This window comes from Prenolepis imparis, unplaced genomic scaffold (assembly GCF_030444845.1).
Source record: "Prenolepis imparis isolate NDT839.2.m4 unplaced genomic scaffold, iyPreImpa1.0 SCAF_15, whole genome shotgun sequence".
Lineage (NCBI taxonomy): Eukaryota > Metazoa > Arthropoda > Insecta > Hymenoptera > Formicidae > Prenolepis > Prenolepis imparis.
In genome coordinates this window covers 2,277,589-2,303,346 of record NW_028141173.1, presented here as the reverse complement: position 1 = coordinate 2,303,346, position 25,758 = coordinate 2,277,589, and the positions used below count along the sequence as shown (strand labels likewise).

The 25,758-nt window shown below is 42.9% G+C and overlaps 2 protein-coding genes across 4 annotated transcripts in view; one reads left to right on the top strand and one right to left on the bottom strand.

The window, feature by feature from the left end:
• LOC145946208 (uncharacterized) overlaps nt 1-25,758 on the top strand; it is a 327,696-nt gene that overhangs the window by 178,850 nt on the left and 123,088 nt on the right. The gene's annotated exons all lie outside the window — the stretch shown is intronic.
• The window catches only part of LOC145946379 (uncharacterized), a 71,478-nt gene that overhangs the window by 26,634 nt on the left and 19,086 nt on the right, over nt 1-25,758 (bottom strand). For 2 of the 3 annotated variants that reach the window (XM_083056015.1, XM_083056017.1), the window contains exon 4: nt 20,637-20,780. In XM_083056015.1, coding sequence (XP_082912141.1) covers nt 20,637-20,780 — 144 coding nt within the window. Of the gene's footprint in view, nt 1-20,634; nt 20,781-25,758 lie in introns of all 3 variants that reach the window. The other variant, XM_083056016.1, reaches the window with a different exon arrangement.

The following is a 25,758-nucleotide window of genomic DNA, read 5'->3' as shown; positions in this document are numbered from 1 at the left end:
GTCGCGAAGAGGGCAGAATCGAGAAATAGAGAGAGAGAGAGAGAGAGCTGTAGGAATTCTCGAAGCGCTCTCGCGGTACCAACGTCGAAATAGAATTCCAGAGGGGTGAATTATGTCGTCCGGGCACCCGAGGCGAACAGGCCACCCCTTGTATTCGCGTCTCTGTATAAACTCGCATAAACTCGCACTCGCGATCGCTTTACGTATGTACTATACGTATGTATGTACGTGTGTTTGTATGGACCACGATTCGGCGGTCCTCCATCCTCGATTTATGACTTCGCCTAACTGCTTGCGGCCACCGTCGAGCTTCTGCTACATCGTGCTCGAGTAGTCTGAACTTCATTCGAACCGTCAACGCGTTCCTCGTGAATCTTTTTCGAGTTTCTCTTGTCTACAATGTCGAGTACACTTCATTTACATATACATTCTTCACGTATAATTATATGCATAACCATTATGTTTATAAAGATTCGAGCCAAAGTTGGACACGATTAAAATTATACAGTCAACAAAAAAATGCAAATTAGATAATTGAATAAATCATTTTTGATTATTAATATTAATTAATTTTATTACGTTTCCTGAAACACGAGATTTTTTGTAAAATTGGAAGACTGACGTTTCTTTAGCCCGAATATGAATCCAATTAGTCAATATTAATAAATTTAAAATGTGTATATAAATTTTTACAAAAATTTGAACATATTTTAGTTTTATCAATTTTGATATCTCCATGTAATTCAGTGACTAAAAGTCTTTTAAATTTAAATAAATATAATTAGTGTTAAAAAAAATTAAAGAGAAAAATGCTTGTTTTCTTCTTTGCATTTTTTATAATTATTAAATTGTGTTATCTCCAACATAAAGCAGATAATCACTATCTTATGTTATATACGAAATAAAATCGCGATAGCACAAATTAATCGTCGGTACATTAATAACACTTCTGTATATTGTTAATCATCGAACGAGTATCTCTGCGTTCGATTAATATCTCGGGATTAGCTTTACGTGTCATTGAGAAAGTCTGGAGATTATTGAACGGAATCTCCAGCAATTAAATGAAAAAGAAGATATCTATATATCTCTATACCTCTGTTTCTTTTTTTTCTCTCTCGCTTATAAAGAATTAACGCAGCGTCGTTCGAAAGATTTATCTCACGACCGGCTCTCGCAATCGATCGCGTGGCGACTTCATTTTCCGCGCCTCATCGTCGCCGTCGTCGTCGTCGTTCACGGATATTTATACACGTCTCTCTCGTGCGATCCTGCCGTGTGTACATACACGGCTTTTCGCGAGGATAAGCGTCTATAATTCAAGACGCTTTACAAGTAAACGGTCCCGGTATGGCGTAAATCACGGCGCGCTCGAAGCCCCAAGTTTTTTTAAAACTTCTCTCCTGCGCTTACGGCGGTGTATGACTAAATCGCATTGTCTTCGTTAATCGATCCTTCGAGGAAACGCCGAGGAGAATTGTTTTCGCATAAATCCCCGCATGTATCACTACCTTGATGAGAGAGGAGTCGCGTTTTAACGCGTATCCTGGCGCCGAAATAAATTTTTCGAAAATCCGATGGAAAACGATTTTTACTCCGAATGTCTACTCGAATCTTGTGAAAAAATTTATTTTAAGAATTTCCTGAAATATTTATAATATATTTTAAACGTATATAAGAGCAAACTTAACAAAGAAAGAAAACATTTTTCCAAGTCTCTGATTCTTCTATAAATAAAAAAGAAATCCCTGAGGACTTTCAGGTTTCTCATGTTTTTCCAAAAAGTAGATATCCTGTTTCTTGTGATATCAATAATGACATATAAATTTATTTAGTATTTTAAATTATAGACACAGTATCGAAATAACTATGATCGTTGTATGAAGTAAATCACTAAATTAAGATCGGGTTGACAGAAGCTTGACAGGAGGAAATATTGGGCGTTCTCCAAAGGCCTTTCGAGAGAGGAGTGCGCAAGGTGCAGCCTCCGTTAATATCACGATCATTCGGTGGCTACCAACGCGTGTGCCGTTAAATTATAGTTGTTTGCGCGATTAACCGCGTTCCGTATTTGCATGCGAGACAGCTGATTATCATCTGAAAATGCCACCGCGGCTTTACCCGCCGAAAGGGACATGCATTATGCGATTCGAGAGAGCCGCGTACGAGATTTTTCACGGTTCGCCAGGCCTTGACCGTGTGCGCCACTTTGATACTTAACGGGAATGCAGCCGATGCTCTATAAAACCGCTAACGCGACCATCAATAAAGCGACCAGCTTATAAGAGTGACAAAATGTCACTTCGGGCTTTATATCTGTCAAAAGTCTACACTTGTCAACTTTATCCTCTTTTGTTGGCTAGTCGATTCTCGATACATGTCGCGCGATATATTATAAATTATACAACATATACATATATACGTTTATAATATATATTTTAAACGCATAAAAAAAGAGCAAAATATTAACTGTAATTAATATCGCGATGTGCACCGAGTGGAAAGCGGTTATAGTCTGCCAAGTCGACGAGACTCGCGGTTCCCGTTACTCCTTCGCAACCGCGTGATCTCGTTGCAATATCGCGTCAATACTTTTGCCGCGCAATATCTATCGCGAATATATACAATATATATATATAGAGTACAACACTACACCGTGACGCAATATTTTATTACACATTATATCCGGCGAGCGTCATCGACGCGACTTACGGCTCCCTGTAATTTCGCTGACAGGCAAATTGCGCGTTGCGCACTTGCGATCGACGATTTTTACCTCTTCCCTCCTTCTTCACCGGATAATCTCCAGACCGATCCGCGGATGAGAGAAGAGAGGAACCGACTCTGCGGCGGCGGCCGCGGGAGACAAATGGCCGTAAAACGAGCGCGCTAATGATCGGGAAAATCGCTGCTTATTGAAAAGCATTAGATTACAGACGCGAGAGCGGCAAGACGATGCGCGTGCGGACGTATAATTGCGATTCGCTCCTCGCCGTAATCCGTAGTTGGATAATATATGTGGTATGATACTATCCCCCCCTCGGCCGCGCGATTACCATACAGTTAGCCCAAGCGAATGCAAACACATATACATGTATACGTACATGAATGTACACACATGTATAAGTCAATTCGACTTTAATGGCATCATCATCATCATCATTCTCCTCGCCATCGCGCATCGGTTCGACTAATCTCATCGTCGTCGATAAATCGATCCATATTACTTCGCGATTTTGGAGCATAATACGAAATTACGCCGAGGTGCGCCAATGATTTTTAAACGCCTCTTAATAAGCGTCGCAATCGTCAATGTCACTTGGAGACATTATTCGCTCAATCTCACTTCTCCGTTACAAAACAGATAATTAAATTAAACGCGTTACGCGCATATCATTTTTCTCTCTCAAAAGCGGTTTGCCTTATACACACACATACACGACGTAAAGTACAGAGACACACAGTTTACTCTTTAACGCAAAATCCTCCTCGTCGGATAATTAAGATTAAAAATAGATTAGCTATAAAATATGATACAAAATTACAAATTTTAGTCTACATTTAATTATTTATTATTGGAATTTTTTTAAAGATATTTTCTCGAAGGAAAAGTGGTTATTGGAATATTCCCGAATACGCGACGCGCGTTTATTAATCACGCCGAATTAAGAAACACGGTGTGTCCGGCAGGCAAGAAATGACTTTGGCGCGAGAACGAGCATTGCTAAAAATCTCCTCCGTCCGGTAGCGAACGGGGGTATGCGTTTAAGTGGCGTATGAATCACCGCGATCGAGATATACCATTCGCACGAACTATACTCGCAGCGTGAAAGTAACGAAACGAGTTGTCCGTAACGTAAATTAATCGGTCGGCTATCATTAGCGGCATTAGCCGTAATGCCGTATGTGGTGTCGCGAGAGCGCGTACGCACCATAATGCGGATATTATATAGAATTATCCGACGCGTTATATGTATATATTATTGCCGATGTTATGCTCCGCGAGGATCGCCGATAATCTCGGGAAACTCCATTCGCACTTCATCTCGGCGGCGCAAACGATCGTAATTATGTATTATAATGATTTATATACTGGCCGCACTCGATTTAACGATCGATGCTGATCAAGATAGACGGAGATAAGGTCTGCGAAGCGGAAAAAAAATGAAAAAAAATCATTATCAATATAAATATTAATTCTTCGCCTGTTGAGAATTGTATAATAATTATATGTATCGTTTACAATTATAATTATTAATGGTGAGCTCAAAAGATACATATCACTCTGAGTATATTACAAAAAACTAGAAACTAGAAACAAATTTTCAAGATGTTTCTCAGACTCTTAAGAATTTTCCTTTCCAAATAATATAGAACGCGATTCAAATCTGTATGATCGAATTGCTTGGAAACTTAAAAAAAAGCTTTAAATGCCTTTCACTAATAATCATAATTAAATGTTTGTAATTGTGGGGAGGTTCTGAAACAGAATTACGAGAAATCCGCGGTAGGCGCTAACCGTTAATCGGCGAATCTCGATTCAACGCGATCTTTATCGGCTTCTATCGGTCTCTAAGATCGCGATTCGTTTGTCGGATAAGAAAATCTCAGCGCGCTAGACACTCTGTAAGAATGCACCTCGCGGAATTCCTGCGTATACGTATATTATTGTACCTGTATCCGGCGCGCGCGCCTCTGATTCGACGGAGAAACTGCGTGTTAAGTGTGTTAAAGAGTGCTCTAGTGAACTTTTAGTCACGGCCACACCCAGCCTCCGTCCGAGAGGCAAGGCTGGACCTCTTACACACGCACACATACACACCCACACTCCGGCCGTGTACTTTCGTCCGGACGTATTCCACCTAACGGGTGTCCGGAATGGAGACCAGATGATCGGAGAAGAGAGAGAAAGAGAGAGAGAACGAGGTAGAGCGAGTTCCGTCCACGTGAATTCAAAGCTAACGCTTTAAAATATAACGCAAATCGAGTACTACGAAGATATAGTGCAATAATACAGAAGCATTTCGCAAACGATGATAGTATACGAGTGTAATTTTAATAATTTCCTGTTGCTCTCGACAGTGTAATTTTTTCGTTTCGAGGATACAAGGAATTAATACGCTACAGCTGTCAAATTACGTAATTCGCGATGTGGAGCGCCTAATTACGACTTTCAAGAATAAACGCGTGTTCGTTCGGATGGACCGGTAAGAATCTTTCGATGGTCGTCGTGTTGGCGAAAAAAAAAAAGAAATATCGCGCTCTGCTATACATTTCTTGGGACAGGCGATTAATTCTCATCCCGCGCGATCGATGTTACGAGGCACCATCGTCGGCAATCATTACTTACCTACCTTCGTCCCGAGAAAGTGCAACGGTGCATTAATTACGTCACGTAACAAAACCGCATGACGCATTCGCGTCCCCTTCTCACCCTGCTCCCCTTTCGCGCCCCTCGTGAATTAACAACGAAATCGCTTTTCTTTCTCGAATTATAGGCGTCTCTTTACCTATCTTAAGAGAAACTCGAATACAACCCTCGCCCGTTTAATATTTTTATTATTAGAAATTATCGACAAAATTATTATGTAACATTATCTAACGACATATAGGTGACGATAAAACATAAGGTTGATAAATCTTTAAGAAAGTAGGAAAGTGTCGACGAATGTTCTGATAATAAAATCGGATTCTTTTACTAGTATTCTTAAGTGATATAACATTCCTTTATGCGTATCTCATTGAAGAGTTCATTGGAATATCAATGAAACTTTGGAGTAACTTGCCTTGACCCCTTTCGACTATCTTAGGTCAAGAGAACTTTGACATGTTTTTCTCTCGACAGCTTTCCTACGACTCGTACCGTAATTTTTATTATCTCCGTTCTCTCTGAAAACGTCTTGTTTTATAATCTATCGATCAAATCGCTTTATGTTTTACATTTGACATTTCTAACGCTCGTTTTCTTTTACGTACGACACTCGCAAACGTCATCGCTACTCTTTCTTGGGAGCTAATATTTGGACTGTTTTCCATAACACAAATCAATGGCATGATTTCGAGCATATTCTAGCTTCTGGCATTCTCTCTCTTCCTCTCTCTCGTTCTCTTTCTCTTGCCGTATCTACCGCCATCGCCTCGTACGAGGCACACTTAGATATCATAGACAAGTCGAGTAGTAGTATCCAGGTGTAACACCACCGAGTCGTGTGGCATTTAAATCGCTTTACAATGTTGCTCTTGCCGCCACGGCGACTGCCGGCCCGCGTGTATTCACGTGCGTGAATACACGTACACGAAAACTCGCTCTACACGGTCGAGCGAGATCGCGCGAAGAAAGATTTACGAGAACGACGCGTCTCGTCCAACGATTATACTCTCTCATTTTTTTCGGACTGCTCAACTACAACACGCCTCCGTATATATTTCGTCGGGAAAGCAAGCTTATCCTTTCCAACGAAACTTTTTAAGTCAACCTCTCTCTTATTTCGATTGAAAAATTTTAGCTTGCCCTTTTTTTTTTATAGAAGACAATTACTCGCCGATGAAAGATTAATTAGTCAGCCTCTTTTTTTTTTTTTGCAAAATAATTAGGTTCGGGAAATTTTTTTATAAACGGCAATTGATACTCTTGTGCAAACTCAATTACACAGTGAATGTAAATTTATTAATTAATCCCGCACACACAATTGTCCAAGTATTTCGCGTGTATGTGAATGTTAATAGAATCGCGTATAGTATACATGCACGCGTGCGCAAAAAGATTGTGCAACTGTCCCGCGCGCGTACGTCAGACAATATAACGCAGGCGCGCGCAACAGAACAGGATTGAATATCCTGTTCGGCTTATTAGGGCAAGGTGGCCAGCCTTGCTACTTTGATACCGGTATCAATGATAGTACGTATAATGCACCGGCCACCGCCGACGCGGGCGTTTAATGCCGTGACGTTTCGAATTGATAGTAAACCGAGCTGTGTCGCGATCCAAGCTCTTAAAGAGGGAGAGAGAGATTCGCGATTTATCATCCAGGCATCGAATAAATTACGTCGATATCGACCGTACACGCCTTTATTTTTGAGGACGTTGAGAAGACTTTGCGACTGTCACAAGCATCTCGCAAATTTCGCTTATATTTAATCTTTCTTCTCTACTAAATATATAATATGAAGTAAATTTAATCGTATAAGAGATCGTATCAGAAAATGAGGTGTTTCTTTTTTATTATGAGAGATGAGTCTAAATTAAGAATTATCGAGATACGACGAATCGTTTATACCAATCAACAGATTTTCCACTTCCCTGTTTTTTTTTTTTTTTTTTTATATCGATAATTTATGCACCGCACTTCTTACATTATCGCGGAATATGTTAATCGGAATCGCAACGAGTTACGATATTCGCATGGTTACGTCGTAATTTTAAATTATAATAGAGGCGATAATAGAAAAAAGCAATCAACGAAACATTATTTTTACCTCCTGCAACATGACACGTTATAGTTTTTTTAGAAAAATTGTGAAGAATATTTTGCATCCATAAAATTGTAATATATATTTCCTACACTCCAATTGTATAACGGTACTAAAAAAATCTGTTATAATAAAGAAAGATTATAAAAATAATTGTTTTGTCCTCATAAAAAAAAAATATTTTTATTGGTAATAGCAAGATAACTAAAAAAAATGCCTCTTTCCCCTTTTATACTTTAATAAAATTTAAAACCTGTCAAGTGACATGAGACAAGTGATGCGTCGGCATGCGTTCATCAAACAGATTTTCCTTCAAATTACACGAGTATTCTTATCATGCTCGGTCACCGATCAACGCGATTATTATTCAACCGCCACCACTTATGGCTGTCGTGCACGATTCTATTCTATCACAATCATAGATCGGATCCATTTCTTTTTTCGGCAACAGATCTACCTATATTATCTATATTATTTTTATCTGACACGCGCAAAAAATAATTTGAACTGTCATTAAAATTTGCGTCTCTCTCTCTCTCTCTCTCGTCGAGCGAAATACAATTTCTCCTGTCGGAAATTGCGATGTTGGGCGTGGACAAAATTTAGCGAAATTTTCACCTGAAAATGCGGTTCCGCTCGACCGAGATACTCGATCTCGCGAGATGAACGGTGACGCGCGTTTCCGCGGCTGACTCTCGCTCCAGCCTCCAATCGAGCTTATATACATTGAGACGGAATTTAAATTAATCGACGAAGCGCGCGAGCGAGACATTTATCTTCTCCGCGATATTCTCCTCTCTCCTTCTACTCTTCGATCAGCCTCTTCTTGCTACGCGGAGCTAACGGAGCGTGTATGCGTGTCACACGGCAGTAATAAGAAACGCGAAGCGAGCAACAACTGCGCGAGCCTCTCTCCGGTCTTCTCCTATCTATACATACGCCGCGTTTAATAGACTGTGGCATTATTATTTATTTATAGCGCCATTATGTTGTCTCTATTATGTGGGCTCTCCGAGAGCGGATGGTAAACGCTCGTTCTTATGCATCGCTCTCCTCCGCGAAAATAATATTATCGAATGCGCTCGATACGCGAGAGAGATCGAGATCAGATCATTTCGAAAAGTGCTCAAGGAAGCAGAGATAAGGTTGATCTCGCCTGTGGATTCAAAGACTGTAGAAATGATGAACGAAGGCGATTTCTCGAGCACTCCTTTACGCGAGCGTGACATTTAGATGACGTCTTAATGATGGAAACAGTAAATGTGTCTTGACGATGAAGTCCATGACTGTCGTTGTTGAGAATAGCCTTCGTTCGCATTTATACGACCGCGATAAATAACGTCGCGCGATTGTCTCTTCCCCTCGTATGTCAAGAGAACGAGCGAATACCGAGAACCTCTCACCTCTCGTTTTCTCTTTCTCTAGAATCTTTGTTGAGGAACTTCGAAAAAGCACGTTTATTGTTAGAAGATTTAGTTGAAGCAAATCCAGTCGATGCCGAATAAATCGCGATTTCGCCGGAGAGTACTGAAGAAATAGCGCGAACTCTCGCCGATTAGATTCCAAGGCGAGGGATTAAGGCGCGATTGCGCCGGGGGCGTTTAATCACGACGATTCGAGGAGATATCTCTCTCACTCTCTTTTTGGTTGCATCGTTTATTCACTCGCGGCGACTAATCGCGGGGACGAGCCGCGGGGACGAGCCGCGTGCTTGCGCTCGCTCGCTCGGTTATCGCTGAAAATTGCTGCTACGCCTACGCCTCTCTCTCTCGCCTTCTCTCGCGTGCACACCGTAATAAATAACGTTCGTGGCGGCCATTACTTGTCGCTCACCCTCCGCCCCGTTCGCCACGACTCAGGGTGAAAGGGTGCGCGAGGATCGACGCGTCTCGTTCGCGTTTCGCGACACACATCGGCTTACTTGTTTCCGATAAAAAAATTAAAGCAATTATAAGCAGCAAAGAAAAGAAAGAGAGACGATAATTATTGATTTTGCTTTCGCAAGATACCACGTCCTAATGCAGGGTGAAACGGATAATCCGGATAAAAGTTGAGACTATCCGCGTATATTTCGTGCGGACGCGATCACGCGCATCCGAAGTACTGGTCCTTGGATCGGTACACCTATATAAATCGCACGCGAGCTACGCACGGCCGCATTGTTGCGCACGCCAACGATTTTACAGTCGACACGCATGATAAATTACCGGAGAGAACGCTCCTCCTTCTTCCCCCTTTCTCCCCTTCGGTCATTCCATTCTTGGAATTTGTCGCGCAAAACGCGGGCGCGCTATAAATAATTCATCGATCGGGGAAAGAATCAGGAGGGGCCGAAATATCGACGTTCACCATCTCGATCGGTGTCTGATCGGTATCCTCGGCCCGATCGAAGAGGATTTTTCGCTGCGAGAAAAATTGCCGATACTTTGAGGAATCACACCGCGCGCGCTCGTCTTCTTCCGGCATTGTCCTCCGGCGCAAGATGGAAGCGCGACGACGCCGACGCGACGCCGACGTCGACGGACTCTCTCTCGCGCGGACGCCATGCGCCGCGGGCGACATTTCGCATTGGCTGGTGGCCGGCGTTTGCGCACCACCACGTCCGTATTGACTTTGCCGTCGCTTCGTCCCTTCGGCCCGCCACCCCTTGCGAGAAAGCCGCAGACGTTCCGGCTACAGAGCCCACGCGTACACGACACGTACACACGCACGCACATCATATATACATTCGCGAGGGACAAAGCGACGAGGCAAGCATCGAGGAGCGCACAAAGAACGGTGGCTCGTCCTGGTATACCCAACACCGAGTAGCACGAAGAGAGAGAGAGGGGTAAGCTCAGGGGTGGGCGACGGGTCGACTACTCGTGAGGCGAGTGTCTTACAATTGATTTTCACGCCAGTTTGATTTATTCGAGCGCGCCACCGACCGTCGCGCGTTTTTCGTGCCCGCGGGGCCAGCATCCGGAGGTGGATGGAGTCGACCAGTCAGCCTCTTCTTCTTCCCCTCTTCGCCACGTAAGAGTATAGTCTCTCCCATTCTCTCTCTCTTTCTGTCTTTCTCCACTTTGCGCTTTCTCCCTTTCGATCGCGAACGATTTATGGACTTCCAGGACGATTCTTTTAAGATTGGCCCGCGCACGACCCTTTTCTTCCATCAGCGTTTCCCTCTCGATTTTCGGACGTAGTAACCGAGAGAGAGAGAGATCGATGGAAGGTAAAGATAGATAAGCGGCTGTACGGCAGTGGTCCAAATTTTTCCGAAAATCTTCGCTCTTCCGGAATCGAATCGGGCAGGATTAGACGATGCCACTACCGATAGAGGTATTAGTCGTAATACGCTACTGGATTAACTCACACAATGCAAGGAGCGCGTCCTTAGCCGCGATTATCTCTCGAATTAATGGTATTGCCATTGTCCGGAACAATACAGTTCAATTCGAACGCGCAACTAATATCCCTACACAGTTTCCACATCCATGGTTTCCATATTGGTAGCTAATTATGGAGAACGCTACGAGAACGCTCTCTTAAATTATTATATAAAATACGCCTAGCTGTAATCTCAATCTCTTAACACGTTCCATTTATATATTGCATTCCAATTAATAATACATCAAGCTCCATCACGCTCTTCTCCCCCTTTCCTACACAGTGTTTCATTTACTTTTCAGTTATAATCTCGCACAGTTCTCTCTCGCACTCTCTGGTACAGACTTTCCAACAGATAAATCATCTCCACCCCCCGTCGAGCTGTGTGTCCGCAGCGCGCGCCACCATTTCCTAAATCACCGTCAAATCTCCCACCTAGCCCTTGGTGGCTCCGGTTTCTCTCTCTCTCTCTCTCTCTCTCTGCTCTCGTTCGAGGGTGGCTCGAAGGGAGAAATTCGTCTAAGCTGGAGCGTGCGCGAGGATGAAGGAAGGAAGGGTAGAGCGACGGTCGCGGGATAGCTCCTACTACCCTCCTGCTGCAACGGGACACGAGCGGGATGGGATTGGTCCTTGATTGCTAGAGGGGTCGTTTCCCGGACTCGGGTGGGATACATCGAGATCGCGACCAATGATAGAGTGCGCAGCTGCCCCGGGGAATCGACGAGGGAATCCCTGCCACGACGAGAGGAAGAACCCCCTTTCCTACCTCCCTACCCTCCTGACGGAGGGAGAGAATCGAGAGAGAGAGCCTTAAATCGTTGTCCATGTGTATAGGGCGCGTTCGCGAGGGTTAGGTTCGCATGGGAAAAAGGATTACAATTGCGGACGTTCGGAAAAAGAGGACGTTTTCATCGACGGAACGGAAGGAGCGCTCGTGAATCGGCTACAATTTCCTCAATAGTAAGCAACCAGTCAATCGATATTATAGGTTGTTACATTGTAATGATATTTGATATTATACTTGACATATCATTCCAAAAAAAAGTATTGTAATGCATGAATATATAGCTGTGTGTTTGTGTATGTCACAGGCTCTTTGTAAATTTTGCCTTCTCACAGAAAAACCTAGGTTTATTATTAAAATTCAGCGCTTTATAAAGAATCTCTTTTCTTGCATAAATAATTTTTTTCAGAGATTTAATTCAAAGGGCCATGTCGTTAATTACTCTAAATAATTATTGCAATTTTTATTGCAGTTTTTAAAAATAAATAGTTAATTATTTTTTCCATCGCACACAATGTAAATTTCTCGCGTCGTACCCGGCACAGATTGTGCAGCGAAACCGGAATTGTGTCCGCGCCGAAAACTATTTTTTTCTAGCGTTTTCAAGCGAGTGTTCTCACCCTAGGCTGATAAGCGTGTAACGCGATAGCGTTGCGCACCTGCGCGTGCACGCCTACACACGCACGCAGCGACCAATTTTTTTTTTTCTGTTCTTCGCCGAGGCGAAACTCCAAGGTATATAGATGCCAGCCAGTAAGCAGAATTGATCGGAGCTTCGTTCTATAAAGGGAGGTTCGCCTAGAGAGTTCCTAACAACGCGCGATTGACCCGAATTTGCATAACTCGCGCGAGAATCGACAAGAGAGACGGCCGGTTCGCGCGAGAGTGAAGTTATTTCACGCTTTTACTTACCGAAGAGGGAAAGCATCGATTCGACACCCGCGCGGGTCTTGCCTTACTCACGACGAAATATTTTCTCGGCACGACGAGCGGATGGACACGCACGCGAGAAAGATTCCTGCGCGCTTTCTCGGCTCGATGAACTCAGCGTTGCGGCAAGGATCGCGAGAAATTATTCTTTGCCGATAAAGTTCATCGACACGTTGTTTTATTTAGTGCTATATAGTATTCTCTTTAATCGAATCAGCGAAAAGTCACTGATAAGAGCAGCGACTGAAGATCCGTAAATGTTTCACTAATTTCTCTATTCTTCATATCTCATGTCTCGATTATAACAAGATTTTATTAAAAAAAATCAATAAAATATGAATTTTTTTATATTTATTTAACAAAATATAGTGCTATAACTTTATCTCATATAATATTGCGATATATAAAGAAGTACTTTAAAATATCATTGGGTGAAAACAACATACCGTTCACTAACTGACTTTTCAGTGAGATTTCACTGATTTGTAATGCTGACATAATACACACCGATTCCATTTCAAATCATAATAATGGCTTGATCTATAAGAACTTTAAGTGGTCGCAAATTGTCATGTGAATTTAATTATTTCAAGTTTATTTAAAGTTTGTTACAAATGATGAATGATAATTGGCAGTACAGCTTCATCTCTGATTCATTGTATAATTTAGATCGTTATCATTATTGTAAACTGATAAATATTCTCTGTCTGAATGAAACTGTCGCTTCTACACGCGAATGAACAAGGGCGGAGCCATAAATACACGCGTACAGAGAGTGGCGCTCTATCTATCGACGAAACAATTGTTTTCTTTGGACCGGAGCGGATGATCGATCGGCTTGTCGGCCGGATCCGGTCGTCCAATAGCGGCATACCGAATCTTAAGTAGCCGTGTATCACGGGACGAAAAAAAAGAAGCTGTACACGCGCGGAATAACGGTGCCGACCGGCTTGAATTATCGCGTCAATAATGATCGAAGCGTGCGATCGCCGAACGAACAACAGATACGAAAGAGAAGATTGTCATTCGCCGCTCTGCGATTAAATCGACGTCGATTCGGTCCGATCAGCTGATAATAAACCCCGGACATCTCTCCTCCCTATATTCAGTTTTCTTTTTTTTCTTTTTAGAGTTTGAATAGAAATCCTCCCATTATTATAAACGCTGTCAGCTAGCCCACGTTTGACGCGAGAGTCGCGCGCGAACGCGCAATATTTTACGAGCTATCGGCGCAAAATCTAATCCCGTCTTCGGTTACCGGCTTCGGTTATGCTAACGGGATCCAATAACTTTGTCACGCGTCTCGTTTCGCCGGGGCGACAAGCCCGTGGGATTTATTTCGCGAATTTATGCGCGGAGCGCGCCTCCTCTCTCTCGCCCACAACAGTCGGAAGCAATTTACAAGTTAATAGGTTACGACGATTCGTTACGCGCGCCCTTCTCTCGCACCTCTCTTCTCGCTAAATTTATTTCGTTTGGTCTGCGCGCACGCCCATCTAATTGGCTCGTCTATCTCTCACTCTCTCTCTCTTTCTCATTCTTCCCGATCGGAAATAATATCCCGGCGGGAAGGATACTAAAACCTTTCGAAAACGAGGCGCACGGTGCACGCTCGTGTGTCTCACCAAGTTACGGCATCATTTTTGTTCTTTTTGTTATCAATTAATAATGTTATACGAAGATTTCTGTGCACCGTTCATTATCCAACACATTACCTTGCAATTGTAAACGAGAGTTCTTCCGAATATATTTTAATCGCGGAATTTTATTATTCAAGCGCGAGAACCGTTTAATGATCATGCGAACAGTCTGGCGATCTCGAGTCTCGATCAGCGTCAAGACGAGGCGAGAGAAAGAGGAAAGGGACGACGAGTGTCGATTTCGCTTGCGCGAGTTGTATTCAAAGTGTGAACGGATGCAAATCCGCGTATCTCATGAGCAGAATTTTCAAGGAAGCTGAAAGATGGATGGAGCACGCCGGCGGCACCGGACAATACGGCGATATTTGCATCTGGTACATAATTCAATCGCCGTTGTTGCCCCCTCCCTCTCTCCTTTCCCCTCGGGGCCACGCAGGATACGCGCTCTCATACGCGATGAAAAATAAGATACTCGAAGGGGATTTTCCAATCTTGCCCGAAAGAAAGCAAATTGTTCTTCTGTAGTTAATAAATTGACGTGTGAAGTAAGATTAGAAAAATTTTTATCTTACGCTTTTCAAATAAATTTAAATGTAATTGCGATTTTTTGTTCGTACAAATGCACACTTGTACAATGATTCCAAATTGATATTTCGTTCGAGGTAAGATCTACGGTCTCTAGAACTGGTTCGAGAGCAACGTCGAAGGAGGATTACAACCTCCAGGAAAAAAAAAGAAAAAAAGGAGAGGAACAATTAAAAGCGACGTGTTGGAATATAGCGCATAAATTAAAACGTCGACGAGTCACGGGAGCAAATTATATCCCGGGGTGCGTTACGTTGGAAATTTTCATGGTTCCGTCGGTTCTGTATAAAAAGTGCGAGGGGAAATTTTCACGGCGCGCGCATGCGAAAAACACGAGCCGGCGAATTATACTTTCACGCGGCGGAATAATCGAGTTCGCGCAAGACGTATTCCAAGTCATTGCCCGGATTACTTTACGAGAGTCGCGCTTCGCGTGCACGAAGGAGGAAAAAAGGGGAAGGAGGGATTACACGAAATCCTTTCTAGCTTTTGTAACATGTGTGCACCGAGGCGTGCGCGAGTCTTAAAATGAATAATTCTGCAATTAAGTCTTGTAAAATTATAATGACATTACATTTTATTAACGTTTGCCGCGTAATATTTTCCTCCCATTTTCAATTTCAATTTTTTTCACGATTATAAATTCTGAAAAAAACTTTGATTTAATTTATATAGGAATTGTCCTCCTATCCGCAGACAATCATATTTGGAAATTAAACAGTTTCCAAAGAAAGTGATATACATATGACTGTGCTTCAAGTATCAAATAAGTAGATGTTAGCTTAAAGATTGAGATCGAAAGGGGGAGATAAATTTTTTTCCAGTCACAAAGCCATCAGAAATTCAAGTTACTGTGTCATTGTAATTATTCTAACAGGAGCGAGAATAGATACGCGTAAACGAATGCAGACTTGCTCTTTTTTCTCTTCTAGAACATTCTTAGTTTATTTGTTCGTTTTGCTAAAGACGCACAACGCTCCGGAGATACAATGCGCGAACGAGGCGTCGGACAATTTCGACTATTCATTTTTCGCGAGAAGATCGATGAGGATAACCCTTTGCACCCGAGAAGCGCTCTTCCAGTTTGCCCTCCTTCCCTGGTCGCGCGCCATCTTGGCTTCCCGAAGAGTCGAGCAGATAAAATCGCAAAGTTCGGGGTCGTCTTGCCACTCCTCTCAGACTCGATTAATTTCTCAAAATTTCTTCAGGTGTCCAAGACACTCGAAATCATTTCTGACAGCTTTCTCGCGCTCTTTCGTTTCGCGAGACAAATAAAATCGGATTCGCTTAATCTTGACCTCGACGACTATTGTACGTTTTGCGCGCTATGCGTCTTTAGCAAGGTTAACGGGTCTCGTCGAGGGTTGCTGGCTGCAGCAGTGGCAGCCGCAGCTTCCGCTGGAATGTCCAGGAACGCCTGGAGGACCGTAACGACCGTCGACGAGCGTTGCACGGCATGGGCGCAGATAAGCATCGCCAGAGAACGCGAGGGAGAGACAGGGGGGCAGCGTGTGTAGGACAGTCGTTAACGAGCGACTCTGCGCCCAGAAGGTTAATCTTTCTCTTTCTTTCCTTCCTCCTTTCTCCCTCGGCTACGAGAACTCGCGGCTTCGAGTAAAGGATCATCTCTCTCTCTACGTACGATGTCGTCGTCGAGAGAATCGATTCCGGTAGCAAACACCGACATCCCATTACTTTCTCATGTCGAGAACAATTATATTAATATATTATATTAATTTGCATTATATCAATATTTATTTGTATTATTATAAATTGTTGAATTGAAAACTTGATTATACTGGTTATCGTTTTTAAATAAATAACATCAATGAGCGTCCACGTGCTAGCAACAATCACGAATGTAAATTATGTATAAACCTCGTTACTTTAAAGTTACCAAGAATTACACTGAAACTAGTTCGTACACCGCCATATTCCGCCGCGTTCTTTCACGAAACGGCAGATTGGCGCCATATCGCGGCATTCCATCCCACGTGTTGTTGCAAAAGTAAGCCGCCCTTAGCTGGAACGGAGAGGAGGGGCAGAACCAGAGAGAAAGAGAGGTTTAAAAAAAAAAACGAAAATTTCCCAGCTGTTCGAACCGGCCTATCTTTCTGAAGGATCAAACATGGCGGAACGGTCGGTCGGTCGCAGCGGGATGGAGGGGGTTTCAACCCTTGCTATCTCGCCTGATCGAAACTCGTCGTCGCAGAAATTCACGGCGCACGCGTGTGCGTGCGCGTGTACGTGTGCGCGTGGAATTGCCGACGACGTTAGCTCGATACGTACGATAGGTAGAGAGACGTACAAAAGGAGGAAGAGGGACCACGGGGGCAATATGTGCCACGACTTTATTATATACGGGGTGGCGTGCGCACCCGCGTGCGTATACCTGGTGGCCGCCTTTTGTTTTCCCAGATCGTATCGGCCCACCGCTCTTCGGCGACGCATCTGTGACCGGATTCGACGCGGCCGACGCGACGGGGCGCTAAAAATGTGACATATTGCGATGAAGGCATATGCATTTGCGCGAATACATCCCCCTCCTCCCGGGGGAGGGGGATCTGGGAGTAAAGTTTGGTCTATACGTGAGAGAATTTCATTCTTACTGCTATGACAAATAAGCTTTTAAAATATATTATCCTGTTATAGCCACAGGAAATAATTAAAAATTTATGAAATTGTAGATCCTAATAAAGTTTCAGTGATATTTCTATGATATAGTTGTAATAAAATATTTCTCAAAATTGTGTAACATAATAGACGAATGATTTTCATAACGAATCCCCACGTGAAATGTCGTGGCGGCGTTTACTGAACAAAAGGGGGGTAAAGGAGAGAGGACCATCGTAATCGATCAGCCGTCATTTCAGGGGACAGACAGCAATCGGGGATAAATTTCGGCCGAGTGGTTGCATGAATTTTTAATCCGGAAGTAAGCGGGGACAAGTAAGCGCGGCGTCCGAATAAAAAAAAAAGAGAAAATTACAGAACGTGTCGAAGGTGTCTCGTATCGCGCCTACGTGTGTAAGTGTCCTGCGTACGCCCAACGCCTTTTAAATCGATACATATTCCATCGACCGCGCTTTTACGCTGCACACACGCGTGTAGGCAAGCAAATGAATGATGGGTGGGCGTGTCGGTTCATCATCACGTCACAATATTTGTACGGGTCGTCATGGCGAATGCGCGAAACGATTGTCTCTGTTTAATCAGTGACGGTGGACAAATTGCGGGCGTACTTTAAATATGCGTAGTAAATGTCCTACGAGACGCTCTAATGGTCCAATCAATCAATTGACAAATTTCCTCTCTTTCAAGATATCTCTAATTATTATCATATTTACATATAATATTATCGTTCTCGAGATGTCTCATTTTTCAAAATATACCATACATTTGCCGTCTAAAAATTCTGTTACAATTAATGAAATATTTTTATAATAAAATTTGAAGATAATTTTACGGAACAAACATGCCCCGAAACGACTTTCCTCTAAAAAACGCGAAAGGTTTCAAACAAAATCGCGGCGCGTTTCGCGAAAGAAGAGATCGCGGTGGCGATGCGTTAAGCGCAGAAAAAAAAGAAGATCGCGAGAAATTACGCGGCATGTTGCACTGTTTTGTACAACTTGGTCAATTAACGCGTGGCGTGCTGGTCGGCGTATATATAATTACGCGTCGGCGACGTCGGTCGGTGAAAAAACTTTTGAATCCATCAACCTAGCTCTATCGCGCACCGAGGAGAAAGTGCACAACGAGACGAGAGGGATAGTGAAACGCGCTGCGTCGGTGCAATCGCGTTCGTTGCATTCCGTTGCACTCTTGTCTCGACGTAGACGAAATCTGGAGCGAGAGAGGAGCGGAGGGTTGACGCCCGCGAAAGTGCGAAGTCTAATTGATCCTTAAAAATCTCTCTCTCGTATACTTTCGACCGCGCTCTGTCGAGATTCAGCGAGATAATTCCAAAAATACGTGGGAAAAAATTAATGTTTGTTCGAATACCTAAATTAAAAGGTGTTTCAAGATGCACTATAAAGAAAAAAGAAATTCGATCCTTCCGTAATACGCGATTATAGAAGGACGAAATCGTATAAGCCATAAAGCGGTCGCGTTTCGTGATCGATTCCGCGAATTCTCGTGAGTGTTTAGCCAGATCGAATCGCGGAGTCCGGGAGGAGAGTCCGAACGACGACGAAGGAAGGAAGGAGGAAGAGCAGGGTCGGCCGGCGATATCGAGTTTCCGCATCGGTACTTCGGACGAGGCTGCTCCATCTACATAGGTGCCGAGCCGAGTTGCCAAAAATAGATCGAGTTCACACGAATTCTACGAGCCGATCGCACGAAACCTCCACGGCTACCGTTTTCATGCGATATCGATCGGCGTCCCTGTATATATATACGTATGTGTATATGCATGCACAGAGCTTCTACGATTGAAAACACGCTCGTGAAAACGATCCGAGTCTCTGTTTCTTTTATAAGTGCAGGAAAAATTTGTGTGTGAGAGAGAGATACGGTCAATGTCCTCTTAGAATCGGTGTATCATCATTGAATCAATTATTGGCAACAGCTGTTTCGATTAATGACATTTTAAAACGCATATCATATTATAATATCATTATGAGATAAATTTATATATTTTTGTTAAAGAAATATTCGACTAAGAATCTCTCTTTATTATTTCTTTATGAATTTATCACATTTTAAAAATAAAGTGTAATAATATTATGTATGTGAAAGCTTCTCCCAAAAATAGCAATTTAAAATAAATAGAAAACCACATCTTGTAATTATGTACAGTTAATAATAATTTTTTTAGTGAAAGTTTGTGACACTGTCACTGATTCAGTTTAAGAGAATGTACAATTTGCACGGCATTAATAAATGGTTATAGGCTCAACTCACTCTTAAAACTTGAAAGATTTATTACGAGATTTATTACTTTATAAATTCTAAATAACTTAACGCGGCTCATATAAGATTATTTTGCGGCATCTCCTACTAGGTCTTTCCTTCTCTCTTTTTCTCTCATCGCACGTAAACAAAAAAATTGCACGTCTCGCGTAAAAATAAAATTGCAAGCGCAATGGAGGGAATTCACTCGGGCCTCGCATCGTTCAAAACAATCAATTTGAATTGATTAGATCGTAAAGATCTCGTCTTCGACTTGACTAAGGTGTTTCCCCGAGAGATGTTCTTGTTAACGGAGGATTGCGAAGGCGCGTTCTCCGACACACAAGGGTCGAGGAGGATTCTCCGCAACGAAAATCGTTCGACCCGCCGTCATCGGGGCGATAGAGTTGCTAATCATACAACGGAGAGAAGAAGAGCGGAGCACATGCGGTATTAATCAGCGGGTACAGGAAATTAACTTGGCCTTGTTTTATCTTGCATTCTGATTACTACGTCTACACGGCGCGAGAAACGCATAACTCGGCTTCTCTCTCTCCGCTAATTAAGTATGTGTATCTCGCTTGTACGAAGGAAGCGATCAAGGACGCACTTTTACGAATAAGGCGTGCGTTCACGTCTATGTAATAGATGAAACGTTGAATTTTTTTTCAAGACTGTGAAGTCGACCGAATTAGTTTCCCGATATGTCGTCGATATATAAAATTCAAATTACGTTTAATTATTTCCTCGTCATTTTTCACAGCACATGTCCCATCAGTCTAGCTTCGATAAGAGACGCGAATTTTATTGAATATAATCTTCCTCAAAGGTGAAAAAATAAGATGATAACTTAACCAAAAAATGGCTATTTTTCATATAATATTTTAATCGCTCACTTATGTTGCATTACTCGCTCAAGTACGGTAATCGTAGGAAAAGTGAAATGGCTTAGGTACTTACCAGGCGTCGTTTCGGCTTGATGAGGGGTCGATTCTGGCCGTTCATCTTGTAATAGAGCCCGCAGGCATTGCAGAGGTAGTGGCCGGTGCCGTCCCGTCTCCAGAGCGGTGTCGAAGTAGCGCCGCAATTCACGCACTCGCGACCCTCTATCGGGATTATCATCCCAACCGAACGAAAATCATGTTAATTCACATCCAGACATATGTAACTCATTAAATTTATTTCACTCGTTCGCGTCCGCGCGCGAAACGTCACCGCTTTGACGTTTCTCGCGCGAACTTTCGAAAGCACGTTGATCGCCCGAAAAAGGCGCTCTCATCGTAATTCTTTTTTATTTGACATAAACTATTGCAAATATATTTTTAATTATTTTAATTTCGACGAGAATGCCCCATTTTTCATACTACATGTATCCTTTCAATTTATTTGGTATTATTTTCATAATTTCGCTAAATGGATTTTTTTTTATATATACTAATAAAATTTTTTTTTTAATTATATGAAATTTATATGTAATCGTGAAAATTTTAATTCGACGAATAAAAAAAATCGTCTTTGACGGATCAACGTGCGTTCACGAAGAGATTTGCAAACAGTCAGGTGACTCGTGAGAGAGAAATTCGCATGCAGTTGCAGACAAACCATACCAAGCGATTACCAGAGCAAAAGCAGAGTCTCTTTAAGACCATTGGACTTTTGTAGGATTCACGGATCGAACTTACGCCAGTGCGGTTGGTTAGTCCCAAGGACACTCGTAAGAGAAGGGAGCGAATGTAATAAGTGGAATCAAGGGACGAGGGATTTCTTTCGCGATCTCACAGTCTATCATCGACAACCAGATGATACGAAGAAGGTAAATTTGTATCTCCAAATATATATATATTATATATATATATATATATATATATATATATATTATCGACGCGTGTTAATAAGGAGATAAAAATTTGGATCCTCGCAATGAGAGGAAAGGAAGGGGGGATCGAGAAAGGATATCACTTCTCCCGAAATTGCGCGTCTCTCGAATCGTCCTCCGAGCTGCGTCCTCCGCGGGGATAAGTGGCCGGGAGTTTATCGGCCACTATACTGAAAAGGATCACTATTAAGCTGCGTCGTCGTCGTCGTCGAGAGTCGTTCCGTTGCCGATCGCTTGCTCGCGATTATACGATCGAGCGCGATTCGCGACGTAAAAGTAAATCGGTATCGTTCCGGCGGTCATTCCGCTGATCTTAACGATGCTCGTAAAAGCCGCCCTACGACTACCTACCTATTAGGATCGCGAGTCCTTTGGCGCTAATCAGATCTGTCGTCCAATATTTTTCCGTTCGCTTATAATATATACGTACGTTTCGATCTTTCGATCATCGTTGTAAAATTTATATTAATGCAATTTATGTTACGAAATATATCTAGCATCAAGAGAGACGTTTTTATAAAGGAAGATGTAGCGCGTTTGGAAAACGATATTAATTCCGAAAAAGATGTCGGACGATCGTATGTAATCACGAATATCGATTGAACCGCGCGTCGCTGATTAATGACCCGACCTCGATTTAACAGCGAAATTTGACGGCGGCGAGATAATTCCGGTGCACGTATCGTAGGTCGCACATATATAATAATTGCCGACACGCGAGCGGCTCGTTTGCGAGTCCCACCCCGTATGTATGCAGATGATTTCATAACGGAGCCGATCGAACAGAGTCGATCTCGTTGTGTCACGTAAGACTCTTCTCTCTCTCTCTCTCGCGAACGAGAGATCCTAGACGTTAGATGCTAACCGGACTCGACCGAGGTTTTAACATTCGTCTAATTGCCGTTTCGGTGGCCTGGATCGATCCCGGAACTAATTGGAAGGACCCGCTCTCCTCCTCGGGTGCCTTAATTCGATTTCGGTCTTATCGAATCCCGGGGAACAGATTTCGGAGGGTGATAACGAGCGCGACTATCGCGTCCTCGTCGTCCATCCTCGATGCTGCGACGACTCCTGATCCCTCGTATCGACAATAACCGAGCCGGCGATCAATCTCGATTCCTTCTCGCTGCTCTCTGATTTGATTTCGACGACGCTGATTGTTGATTAAATCACGATCTCGTTTCAATGCTTTTTTTTTTTTTTTTTAATTTTTTGTTGATCGATTTCGACGTGAACAATGATGACCGTTTCGTTATATCATTGATAGTTTTCATAGTTGAGCGTATTTTTCCTTATACACCGATATGCCTTCCGACTTATCGATCCGATGGAACGGGCGGACAGTTTCTAGCGCGGAAGATGGATATCAGCCACGAAACACACCGACATGACGCTCGTTTGCGTCGTACTCGAAATATAGTTCTCGTGTTAAAAGGTGACGGTAAAATGGCCGATTTCACCCCTGAAGGGACCGACTCGCTCTCCCGTTTTCCGCCTCACCTTCGACCTTAAAACGCCAGGCATGCAACAACAAAGCGCTCGTTAGACGCGCGCTTCCGTTTTGACTCTTCCCCGAAACTTTCCCGATTAGAACACGAAATGTAACAATTTAATTTTTTCTATAAAATAAAATATACATTAAATTGACCAGCGCATCGAGTATTCTATGCCTTGTATAGATAAAAGAAGCAAATGCCGTTAGAAAGAAAATCCCCTCGTTTCGCGACGTTTACCGCGCGGCGATTGTACCTATTGTCGATCGCAGAAACAATAACGGGGCGAGGATATTATTTAGACCCGGGGGGCACCGATGGTCGTTGGAGCGCGAAAGAGGAGGATCGGAGCGGAGGCGGAAGGAAACCGCCGCTTGTCCCGTGCCACTTCTGTCATCAGCGGCCGAGTTATGATTCAGTACGAGGGAAGCGGCGTTCCGTCACAAATTTCGCGCTGGTCCACGACTATCTTTCTCTCTCTCTCTCCTCCTCCGCTATAATTGCCCGTCGCGAATTCTCTCTCGAAACTCTAACGGGACTCTTGCCGCTTGAAGCTTCTGCTCCTTGTTTCCACTCTCGATGCTTCGACTCTTCGACGGCTTCGTTGTTCCATTTCGTCCCTCCCCTCCTGGGTCGTCGCGCGCAAAAGGATATTTGCCAATCTTATGTCTAGCGTTTGCGAGGTATATTGCTCAAACGACAGCTCTCTTCTTCTCAGACACCGCTTCTCGCGGACAGACTCGTACAGCTGCCTCTTGCGAAAACCGCTTTTCGTGGCCTTCTCACGAGCGATTTTCCCGGCGATCGCGGCGATATACGGTCGCTAAACGAACCGCGGGTGCTCCGTCTGGCTTCTTCGAGAGAGAGAGGCTCCGACGCGTGTGTTTGTGTGTCGTAAGTCGATTCAATTAGCGGGCTTCCATGCCGCGAAGCCGGGGGCCATTGTTCCCGGAATTGGGATTTTTACCACGCCGCCGGCGCCGCTACGCTGGCCGAAGCAACCGGCCATTATTACCGCAATCAGCGTATCCGGCATTTTTCAACCGTTTCTCATTTCCCCGCTTCGCGGCGACCGCCGCCACCTTCTTCCTCCTCCTCCTTCGACCTCGTCCGCGACGTTACCGCGCGCGAGAGCGAACGACACAATTTCCTACAAGAAAAAAAAAAAAGGACTCCCCAAAGGACTCTCTCGTCGTCGCGCGATTTTACGAGCGATAATTATTATCGGCGGACCCGCGCGGATTTTTTTCGCGAGACGAGAAAAAAATATTCGCCGAAAAATGGTCCGTGGACTCTTTGAGAGGGAGCTTTGCCGTGACAAAAACAAAAACGCAGCGCTAGCCACACCACATCGAAAAAAAATCTGTGCTCTTTTTCCTGTACTTGAGCATGTATGACATGTATTTATGTGTGTGTGTGTGTTTATATATATATTTATATGTGTGTATTTATAGAGATAGGGATACATAGATAGATATATATCGTGTGTCACATCTTGAAAATCGGGTGTGGTGCTTCGCGCTCGCTCTCTCCAGTGGGTGCCACGCAAAAAACACATCAGTGAGGCAAAATACAAAAGATCACAGTCACAGTGCCTCCCTCCCTCTCTTTCTCACTATTGCGTGATATTGTTCGACCGAAAAAAAAGAGAAACGGGTGGAAAAAACGTGTTTTAAACGAAGTTCAAGCGTAAGACGACCGCCACCGAAAGCTCACGGTTAAAAAAAATGAGAAAACAAAATTATATATAAACAATAAGAATATAGTCTGTATTCTCTCCCTTGTTTGTGCGTCCAGATCTGTATTTCCGAGAGATATACCGTCTGGACGTCGAATGAAAGAGAATACAGATGAAATGAAAATTTTCGAGAGAAACTAAACAAATTTTTTTATCGTTTAAAATAAAATAAAAATGAATATAAAGTTTAATTGAACGTAAAATGGGAGAGATTACAAAATTAGGGAAAAAATGCATTGGTGTCGATTTTTGTATGTTAATTATAAATTAATTAAATAAATTTATTAAGTATCATGAATCAATTAATTAAATTTCATAAAATATCATAAAATATCTTGAATCAGATTCTTCGATATAATGCAATTAGATAAAGCAATTATGAATGAGATAAAAATAAAAAAAAAACTTCGAAATTTATATATTGATATCTTTAATTTTAACAATCGACGCCGATGCAAAGAAGCAGAACTAAAGATGCTAAAAGCAACCAATAATGCAAAGAAACACATAAATGAGAAAAGAAACATATTTTACACGGGAAAAATGTCATTTATCATTCTTATCCTCTCGTAATGGAGATGTGAAACATGAACTTTGAAAAATAAAAAAGATGTCTTAAAACATACTTGAAAAATTTCTTAAAATTCATAAAATTTTTCTGATAAGTATAAAAAATTGCAGTCTATAAATCTTTTCAAAATTTTCACAGAACTTATGTGGAGGGAGCATCTATTAGACTCTAAATAATTTTCCGAAACATTTTTCCCGCGTGAAAAGAAGATTAGCATTAACTAAAGTAAAAAGATAAAATCGAATAAAAAAAGAACATAAAAATGAAATCGAAAGAAACTGAAGGAAACGACGAGAACCAAAGAGCGACCCGAAAGAAAAGAACGTAAGAGAAACCCGAACAGAAAAGAGAACCGTGACAGAGACGCGCGGTGCCGCTTACCGGCGGACGTCCTCGACTTGTTCCT